Below are 10,974 nucleotides of genomic sequence, written 5' to 3'. Positions count from 1 at the left end.
TTTAAACCATCTTTTATTTATTTTCTTAACACATACGAATTAAACCAATTCAACGGCAGTAGGTAAGGGGTTACATTACAATAATTGCTTAACACTCCGATATTTTGCAAAAATACATCGTTTTATCACCTACAAAAAATCTCAGAGAAGCTCAAAAATTAAATTAGCGTTAATTCAGTACGTTAAAGGTATATAGCGTAAAACTTTTTTAACATTTTTTTTAAATACATGGCCGGTTTCAACACTTTATGTACGATTTTTTTTTATAAATTTAAACATTAATTTAAATTTTAAATTAAACACGATTAAGCTACTAGATACAGCTGTGTTCTTTTTTTAAATATAAAATGTTTCGGCGTTGATTGCCGGGTAGGTGTATAGTAATTTGGCGGATCGACTAAAGGAGTAGACTGCTAATTTGGTTAAAAAATATATGTTAAAACGAGTCTAAAAATTACAGTTTCAACATATACTTTAAGATTAATAACATTTTTAATAAAATAAAAGTACTGACTTGTCTGTAACGTTCTTTGGAGCGAATGACGTCATGCCTCACATACATCACTGTATCGCTTATTTTTAGGGTTCCGTACCCATAGGGTAATGTTATAACAGCAGTGTTAGGCGCTGCTGTGTTCCGGTTTAAAGGGTGTGGTAAGGGAGACAGACTTTTCCGAGGCGTTCCAGCTTAGTCCTCAGGGGTAGCGGCGCATCTGTGGCCGACGTCAGGTAGGAATATCTAATCCTATCTGGGGTTGATTACCAATTTGTTTGTAGGTAAAAATTGTATAGATTGATAATTAATAACGGGCCGTTGGTCTATATATTTTTTTCATAATTAACCCTCCTAGTACAATATTCTCACATTAGTATTACATAAATCATCCTCACACACACACAGACAAGTAAAAACACCCAGACCCAGAACAGATCCAAATCATTTAGATGCCATCTTCGCTTCATTCTAGATACAAAAAAAAAAAAAACAAATTTCCATTAGCAGTCTATTGGTTTAGTACGTCTATGTTAAGGACACGACTAAAGACCGAACATCTTTAGCCTCATAGCTTACATATGCAAGTTTAGAAAACTTCGATAGCGTGATTCAGACTGCCATCGTGTGGCGCCATCTTGTATTGGGTATAGAAAGCTCTCCACGTTATACCAGTTTCTGTAGAAGCGAAGTGCTGCGAAGGCTTCTCATGGTACGCAGATTCGATTCCGGGAGGAGTAGTTATCCACTGTTGAGGTCAACCTGAAAAACAAAGGATTTTTTGTTAGAATTTAGTACTATTTTTTAATTGAAGTTTTAAATGACAGTTCATCTGATAGTATGTTACTGCCACCCATGGACATCTGTAATCAACCCTAGATAAGAGTAGATTCCTATCTTAGATCAGACGCAGATGCGCTGCTACCCGTATGTCTCCCTTATCATACCCTTCAAACCAGAGCACAATAGCGCTTAACACTGCGGCGGTGATGTCCCCGCAGTCGACATAATCGACATAAGATAGATAAAGATTTAAACCATATTTTGGTCCTTCGAGCCGGACATTTCACCTCATATGTAAGTCAGCCAGCACCCACACCCTTTTAATGACACATAGAATTGCTTCACACTAGAAATAGGTATGGCAGTGGTGCTTCCGGAGTCGAAACACAGAAGATTCTACCACCTTCATACTACAAAAACCACAGAGTTCGACCATATTTTGGTCCTTCGAGCCGGATTTTTCGCATCATATGTATTTCATATTAAAGTTCACACTAGAAATGGGGCGGTGTTTTCTTCCCGAATTATCGTCTCGGCACTCTCTCGACGATGGCTCGGTGTGGGCACCTGGGCCAATGCAGGCGCTGTCTCAGCATAAAATTTGCTTTACAGGAGAAATGTGGCGCGCGCGTGTGTGCGCTTGTGTGCGTGTGCGTGCGTGTGAGTGCGTGCGTGTGTGCGCGTGTGTGCACGTGTGCGTGCGTGCGTGTGTGTGTGTGTGTGTGTGTGTGTGTGTGTGTGTGTGTGTGTGTGTGTGTGTGTGTGTGTGTCACTCACGAGCATGTCCCGGCGGTTGTCCCGCAGCGAGTTGTTCCGGCGCAGCTCGTCCTTCAGCGAGGCGTCGCGCGAGGAGAGCCGCCGCGGCGATGCGCCCGCGTCCCGGCACTCGCTCGACGATCGCTTTGTGTGGGTTCCTTGGTTTATAAAAGAATGATGATTAATATTTACGTGAGTTATGTACTGTATTTTGATATTTTTTAAGTCATAGAGTTGTTGAGATTGACTCATCGGCATGTTTGAGTGAGTGAGTCACTGAATGTGAGAGTGGGTGGGATGTGGAACAAGGAAAATGTGATTTATGATTGATAGTGTATGTGAGAGAGAGGAACTCAGTAATTGAGAAAATGAGTGACTGAATGTGACAGCGGTGAGTAGGAGAAAGCAAAAGAGAAAATGTGAGTAAGAACAGAGATAGGTTTGACTGAGTGAGTGCAATGAGCTCAAAAGTTAATCAACTCAAAAGAAATGAAGGAGAGAAAAAGGAAAAATGTGTGTCAGAAAGAAGGAGAAAGACGGAACTGAGAGAGTGTGGTAAGAGAGGAGAAACGGTATTGAATAAAGGATACAGTTATATTAAGAGAGAGAGTGAGTGTGAGAGAGTAATTGAATGATAAAAGGAATCAATGCGTTAGTTAGTGAGCGAGTGAGTGAATGAGTGAGATACGAGTGAATGAGTGAGACAGACAGGAAATAGTGCGTGGGCTACTTCGGGAGTATGTGAGTGAATTAGTGCATGAGGGAGTGAGTGAGATATGAGTGAGTGGAGAGCGAGAGAGTGAATAAGTGAGCGAGTGAGTGAGTAAGTGTGCGTCTGACCGGTAGTGACTAAGAGAGTGAGTAAGAGAATGAGCGAGTGAATGACTGAGTGAGAGAGTGAGTGAATTAGTGCATGAGTGAGTGAGTGAGGGAGTGAATGAGGGAGTGAGTGAGTGAGTGAGTGAGTGCGTGTCTCACCGCGAGTGACTAAGAGATATTAAGAGAATGAGGGAGTGAATGACTGAGTGAGTTGGTGAATCAGAGTGAGTGAGTGAGTGAGTGCGTGTCTCACCGGCAGTGAGTAGGAGAGTGATTAAGAGAATGAGGGAGTGAATGACTGAGCGAGTGAGTGAGTCCGAGTGAGTGAGTGAATGAGTGTGTCTCACCGCGAGTGACTGAGAGAGTGAGTAAGAGAATGAGGGAATAAATAAGTGAGTGTGTGGCTCGTGAGTGTGTAGCTCGTGGCTAGTGAGTGAGTGACTGAAGGAGTGAGCGTCGGTCTCACCGGGCAGGTCTCGGCCGCAGCGCATGATCTCGTGGTCGAGCGAGGCGGAGGCCGGCTCGGCGGCGCGCCGCCCGCGGGGACCTTGCTGCAATCGCACGACTGGCTTACTTATTATTGCTGCGTTGTGTGACTAAATGGTCATGGTTACACATTCGCTGCTAAAATAGCTGCTGTCGTTTAAGCGACAGTTGCTAAAGCTACAATTTGATCGCAGTCGCTAGAACCACTGCGGCTATGACTTCCAATAGCTTCTTGAACTACTAACGAGCGGTACATGTGATTTTATTTGAAAAAAACATCAAAAGTTAAATGTTTACAATTTATCCGTCTGTATATAAATACAGACTCATAAACTGGTAGGCGCTAAGCTTTAGCGCTAGAATTAAATCCTTACGCTGTTGAGTTGCTGCAGACGTTTTAAAACATTTGAAATGAAAACTTTGAAATAACTGTCTTCAAATATTGACGTTTAAACAATTGATAATATTGAAAACTACTTGAAACTATTGAAATTATTAAAGTAATGGATATTATTTATTTAATATATATTTTTTAAAATTTATTTATTTCATATCTGATATGATTAAATACCCTGATACATAAATAATAAATTAAATAAATAATACACATAAATATTAATTCATAATTTATTTTATTTATTTAAAATTATAAAAAAACTTACTTTATATCCGCTAGAACCGCTAGTGACAGACGAACTCGAACCGAGCGGATGTGTTCCGTTCTGAAACACATATATTAAATATATTGTATCGAAAATTTAAAACAGGGCCATTTTAAACGACTTCAAAAATGAAGGTTGTGTATTCGACCGCTATGTATGTATGTATGTATGTATATATGTATATAAAATAAAATGAAATACATATATTTATTTTGTATGGGCCAACGGCGGCACTTACAAATTGTCAGTTACAATATTTTTTCTTACCGGATATAGTCCGCACTAAACTGCTAGTCCGCTCTGAAGTTGTTGCGAGCAGGTGTAGTCATACAATTTGCTACGGCAACGCGATTCATTTCTATATTCAGAGCGGACTAGCAGTGTAGGGGACTACAAGTATGTATGTATGTTTGTATGTTAATATGTATGTAAGTACGTATTTTTGTATGTATGTATGTAAAATTGTACGTCCGCGATTTTCTCAGAAACTACTGATAAAATTTGATATAATATAGGTGTAGCAGACGATCATGCAGTCCACCTGATGGTAAGTGGCTACTGCCGCCCATGGACATCCGTATTCAATCCCATATAGGATTATACATTACCTGAGGTCGGCCACAGATGCGCCGCTACCCCTGAGGACTAAGCTGGAACGCCTCGGAACAGTACGTCTCCCTTACCACATCCCTTGAAACCAGACCACAGCAGTGTTTAACACTGCTGTTATCAAATAGGTGTGGCGGTGGTGCCGCCAGAGTCGAACCAAAAAGGGTTATACCACCTTCACCAATTAAACAGTTTATAATCAAACTGCTCGACTGCTGCTGGGGGGCTCCCAGTGGCCAGGGTGATGGAGGCAGTGGGTGGCAGTGGGTCTCTCACCTGGTCGAGCTGGTCGATGGAGGTGTGGCTGGTGTTCGCGGGGCTCTTGGCCGTCTCCAGCGCTGAGGAGTCGCTGTCGTGCTCCGATTGCTGCTGGGGTGTCTCCGGACTGTCCGGGATCTCGTTTGCGGCTGGAAAAAGATAAAGATATAGATTAGATTCGGATAGTGAAGATAACGCATATCGGAAGTATGTCGAAGTACAATTTATACTTGTGTATATAAACACGGTAGGATACAATTAGGTAAGGTGAGGATACCGTCTGGTTAGGATACAGTCCAGTAAAAATAAAATTAGGCAGGGCTACAATCAGGCAAGAATAGTATAATTACGGGGGCCCTGCACACAGCCGACTGCACCACCTATACGATACATTACACCACCCCACCCTGCAACACCCTCAGCCCTCACCGTGCGGGTGTATGTTCCGGCGCTGGGCCCTCGGCGAGGGGGGATGCAGCGCGGGGGCCCTTCCGGCGCCGGGGGCCCTGCACACAGCCGACTGCACCACCTATACGATACATTACACCACCCCACCCTGCAACACCCTCAGCCCTCACCGTGCGGGTGTATGTTCCGGCGCTGGGCCCTCGGCGAGGGGGGATGCAGCGCGGGGGCCCTTCCGGCGCCGGGGGCCCTGCACACAGCCGACTGCACCACCTATACGATACATTACACCACCCCACCCTGCAACACCCTCAGCCCTCACCGTGCGGGTGTATGTTCCGGCGCTGGGCCCTCGGCGAGGGGGGATGCAGCGCGGGGGCCCTTCCGGCGCCGGGGGCCCTGCACACAGCCGACTGCACCACCTATACGATACATTACACCACCCCACCCTGCAACACCCTCAGCCCTCACCGTGCGGGTGTATGTTCCGGCGCTGGGCCCTCGGCGAGGGGGGATGCAGCGCGGGGGCCCTTCCGGCGCCGGGGGCCCTGCACACAGCCGACTGCACCACCTATACGATACATTACACCACCCCACCCTGCAACACCCTCAGCCCTCACCGTGCGGGTGTATGTTCCGGCGCTGGGCCCTCGGCGAGGGGGGATGCAGCGCGGGGGCCCTTCCGGCGCCGGGGGCCCTGCACACAGCCGACTGCACCACCTATACGATACATTACACCACCCCACCCTGCAACACCCTCAGCCCTCACCGTGCGGGTGTATGTTCCGGCGCTGGGCCCTCGGCGAGGGGGGATGCAGCGCGGGGGCCCTTCCGGCGCCGGGGGCCCTGCACACAGCCGACTGCACCACCTATACGATACATTACACCACCCCACCCTGCAACACCCTCAGCCCTCACCGTGCGGGTGTATGTTCCGGCGCTGGGCCCTCGGCGAGGGGGGATGCAGCGCGGGGGCCCTTCCGGCGCCGGGGGCCCTGCACACAGCCGACTGCACCACCTATACGATACATTACACCACCCCACCCTGCAACACCCTCAGCCCTCACCGTGCGGGTGTATGTTCCGGCGCTGGGCCCTCGGCGAGGGGGGATGCAGCGCGGGGGCCCTTCCGGCGCCGGGGGCCCTGCACACAGCCGACTGCACCACCTATACGATACATTACACCACCCCACCCTGCAACACCCTCAGCCCTCACCGTGCGGGTGTATGTTCCGGCGCTGGGCCCTCGGCGAGGGGGGATGCAGCGCGGGGGCCCTTCCGACGCCGGGGGCCCTGCACACGGCCGACTGCACCACCTATACGATACATTACACCACCCCACCCTGCAACACCCTCAGCCCTCACCGTGCGGGTGTATGTTCCGGCGCTGGGCCCTCGGCGAGGGGGGATGCAGCGCGGGGGCCCTTCCGGCGCCGGGGGCCCTGCACACAGCCGACTGCACCACCTATACGATACATTACACCACCCCACCCTGCAACACCCTCAGCCCTCACCGTGCGGGTGTATGTTCCGGCGCTGGGCCCTCGGCGAGGGGGGATGCAGCGCGGGGGCCCTTCCGGCGCCGGGGGCCCTGCACACAGCCGACTGCACCACCTATACGATACATTACACCACCCCACCCTGCAACACCCTCAGCCCTCACCGTGCGGGTGTATGTTCCGGCGCTGGGCCCTCGGCGAGGGGGGATGCAGCGCGGGGGCCCTTCCGGCGCCGGGGGCCCTGCACACAGCCGACTGCACCACCTATACGATACATTACACCACCCCACCCTGCAACACCCTCAGCCCTCACCGTGCGGGTGTATGTTCCGGCGCTGGGCCCTCGGCGAGGGGGGATGCAGCGCGGGGGCCCTTCCGGCGCCGGGGGCCCTGCACACAGCCGACTGCACCACCTATACGATACATTACACCACCCCACCCTGCAACACCCTCAGCCCTCACCGTGCGGGTGTATGTTCCGGCGCTGGGCCCTCGGCGAGGGGGGATGCAGCGCGGGGGCCCTTCCGGCGCCGGGGGCCCTGCACACGGCCGACTGCACCACCTATACGATACATTACACCACCCCACCCTGCAACACCCTCAGCCCTCACCGTGCGGGTGTATGTTCCGGCGCTGGGCCCTCGGCGAGGGGGGATGCAGCGCGGGGGCCCTTCCGGCGCCGGGGGCCCTGCACACAGCCGACTGCACCACCTATACGATACATTACACCACCCCACCCTGCAACACCCTCAGCCCTCACCGTGCGGGTGTATGTTCCGGCGCTGGGCCCTCGGCGAGGGGGGATGCAGCGCGGGGGCCCTTCCGGCGCCGGGGGCCCTGCACACAGCCGACTGCACCACCTATACGATACATTACACCACCCCACCCTGCAACACCCTCAGCCCTCACCGTGCGGGTGTATGTTCCGGCGCTGGGCCCTCGGCGAGGGGGGATGCAGCGCGGGGGCCCTTCCGGCGCCGGGGGCCCTGCACACAGCCGACTGCACCACCTATACGATACATTACACCACCCCACCCTGCAACACCCTCAGCCCTCACCGTGCGGGTGTATGTTCCGGCGCTGGGCCCTCGGCGAGGGGGGATGCAGCGCGGGGGCCCTTCCGGCGCCGGGGGCCCTGCACACAGCCGACTGCACCACCTATACGATACATTACACCACCCCACCCTGCAACACCCTCAGCCCTCACCGTGCGGGTGTATGTTCCGGCGCTGGGCCCTCGGCGAGGGGGGATGCAGCGCGGGGGCCCTTCCGGCGCCGGGGGCCCTGCACACAGCCGACTGCACCACCTATACGATACATTACACCACCCCACCCTGCAACACCCTCAGCCCTCACCGTGCGGGTGTATGTTCCGGCGCTGGGCCCTCGGCGAGGGGGGATGCAGCGCGGGGGCCCTTCCGGCGCCGGGGGCCCTGCACACAGCCGACTGCACCACCTATACGATACATTACACCACCCCACCCTGCAACACCCTCAGCCCTCACCGTGCGGGTGTATGTTCCGGCGCTGGGCCCTCGGCGAGGGGGGATGCAGCGCGGGGGCCCTTCCGGCGCCGGGGGCCCTGCACACAGCCGACTGCACCACCTATACGATACATTACACCACCCCACCCTGCAACACCCTCAGCCCTCACCGTGCGGGTGTATGTTCCGGCGCTGGGCCCTCGGCGAGGGGGGATGCAGCGCGGGGGCCCTTCCGGCGCCGGGGGCCCTGCACACAGCCGACTGCACCACCTATACGATACATTACACCACCCCACCCTGCAACACCCTCAGCCCTCACCGTGCGGGTGTATGTTCCGGCGCTGGGCCCTCGGCGAGGGGGGATGCAGCGCGGGGGCCCTTCCGGCGCCGGGGGCCCTGCACACAGCCGACTGCACCACCTATACGATACATTACACCACCCCACCCTGCAACACCCTCAGCCCTCACCGTGCGGGTGTATGTTCCGGCGCTGGGCCCTCGGCGAGGGGGGATGCAGCGCGGGGGCCCTTCCGGCGCCGGGGGCCCTGCACACAGCCGACTGCACCACCTATACGATACATTACACCACCCCACCCTGCAACACCCTCAGCCCTCACCGTGCGGGTGTATGTTCCGGCGCTGGGCCCTCGGCGAGGGGGGATGCAGCGCGGGGGCCCTTCCGGCGCCGGGGGCCCTGCACACAGCCGACTGCACCACCTATACGATACATTACACCACCCCACCCTGCAACACCCTCAGCCCTCACCGTGCGGGTGTATGTTCCGGCGCTGGGCCCTCGGCGAGGGGGGATGCAGCGCGGGGGCCCTTCCGGCGCCGGGGGCCCTGCACACAGCCGACTGCACCACCTATACGATACATTACACCACCCCACCCTGCAACACCCTCAGCCCTCACCGTGCGGGTGTATGTTCCGGCGCTGGGCCCTCGGCGAGGGGGGATGCAGCGCGGGGGCCCTTCCGGCGCCGGGGGCCCTGCACACAGCCGACTGCACCACCTATACGATACATTACACCACCCCACCCTGCAACACCCTCAGCCCTCACCGTGCGGGTGTATGTTCCGGCGCTGGGCCCTCGGCGAGGGGGGATGCAGCGCGGGGGCCCTTCCGGCGCCGGGGGCCCTGCACACAGCCGACTGCACCACCTATACGATACATTACACCACCCCACCCTGCAACACCCTCAGCCCTCACCGTGCGGGTGTATGTTCCGGCGCTGGGCCCTCGGCGAGGGGGGATGCAGCGCGGGGGCCCTTCCGGCGCCGGGGGCCCTGCACACAGCCGACTGCACCACCTATACGATACATTACACCACCCCACCCTGCAACACCCTCAGCCCTCACCGTGCGGGTGTATGTTCCGGCGCTGGGCCCTCGGCGAGGGGGGATGCAGCGCGGGGGCCCTTCCGGCGCCGGGGGCCCTGCACACAGCCGACTGCACCACCTATACGATACATTACACCACCCCACCCTGCAACACCCTCAGCCCTCACCGTGCGGGTGTATGTTCCGGCGCTGGGCCCTCGGCGAGGGGGGATGCAGCGCGGGGGCCCTTCCGGCGCCGGGGGCCCTGCACACAGCCGACTGCACCACCTCGCACACGCGACGGAAACGACGGATGTTGCCTGGGAACACATATTACGTAAAATATAATACAATTCGATAATAGAAAGGGCATGACAGTATTGAAAATACAAAGAATAAATGATTTAAGTAATAACAATATACTAAAAAGATTCTCAAAAATGACCCAGTTTATTTTTATTTTCACGGGCATGTTTACGGGTTGGAAAACCGTCTGCATTATTTGTAATCAATTGAAATATCGTAACAATAAGCAGCTCGAATCAAACTTGCACCATTATTACTCGAATGTCGCGTTTCACGGGTCTGTCAATTGTTTTGCCTTCCCGGAACCCCTCCACTATGAATTAAACTTTACGATATGGTATTAAAGTTCAAATTGACTTTTAAGTATTATTACGAATCTTTTGTATGGGAATATAGAAAAAGTGTTGTTTTTAGACCTTTTCAAACATTCTTTAATATTTTCTCTCCGTAAAAATCATCTTGACTTGTACTTCAAGGAATATTATAAAAAAATAATTAGCGAAATCAGTGCCGCTGTTCTCGAGATTGGCTCTTAGCAACAGATTTAGCGATTCATTTTTATATCTATACAAATATTATAAAGAGGGAAACTTTGTTTGTTTGTTTGATTGTAATGAATAGGCTCAAAAACTACTGGACCGATTTTAAAAATTCTTTCACCATTCGAAAGCTACATTATCCACGAGTAACATAGGCTATATTTTATATGATATGAAATATATTTGATAAATAGATTTTGAGGAGGTACAAAGTTTGCCCGGTCAACTAGTATAGATTAAATAAAAGTGTAAAATACTGCAGTCGGCCATCTTGTCTGAAACGCACATCGGGGTGAATGACGTCATTTCTGTCACGTCACTGTACTTGAACTCTTCTATGAGAAGTCATAGAGAAACATCCCCAACGAACGCCATGACACCCGAGGGTGTTATAAACCAATTTTGAATTATTAAGCGCTATTACGCAGGTAGTGCAGTGATAGCCTAGTCGTTAAGAAACTCGGCCTTTTAATCGAGGGGTCCGAGGTTCAAATCCCAGGCACGCACCTCTGATTTAAAATTTATGTGCGTATTACAAATTAATTATCACTT

General features: G+C 52.8%; 1 protein-coding gene across 1 annotated transcript in view; it reads right to left on the bottom strand.

Annotated features, from left to right (window-relative positions):
* Positions 1–1,234: 1,234 nt before the first annotated feature.
* The window catches only part of sff (BRSK family serine/threonine-protein kinase sugar-free frosting), a 51,310-nt gene continuing 41,570 nt past the window's right edge, over positions 1,235–10,974 (bottom strand). The window contains exons 20-25 of the mRNA XM_073092366.1: positions 9,766–9,897; positions 4,885–5,015; positions 4,000–4,059; positions 3,318–3,402; positions 2,054–2,190; positions 1,235–1,255 (exon numbers count right to left, since the gene is read on the bottom strand). Coding sequence (XP_072948467.1) covers positions 1,235–1,255; positions 2,054–2,190; positions 3,318–3,402; positions 4,000–4,059; positions 4,885–5,015; positions 9,766–9,897 — 566 coding nt within the window. The remainder of the gene's footprint in view (positions 1,256–2,053; positions 2,191–3,317; positions 3,403–3,999; positions 4,060–4,884; positions 5,016–9,765; positions 9,898–10,974) is intronic.

The sequence above is a fragment of the Epargyreus clarus genome, unplaced genomic scaffold (assembly GCF_041222505.1).
Source record: "Epargyreus clarus isolate Ecla_fem2 unplaced genomic scaffold, WU_Ecla_fem_2.2 ptg000036l, whole genome shotgun sequence".
Taxonomy (NCBI): domain Eukaryota; kingdom Metazoa; phylum Arthropoda; class Insecta; order Lepidoptera; family Hesperiidae; genus Epargyreus; species Epargyreus clarus.
Note: the sequence above shows the minus strand (reverse complement) of the source record. Positions and strands in the feature narration are given on the sequence as shown.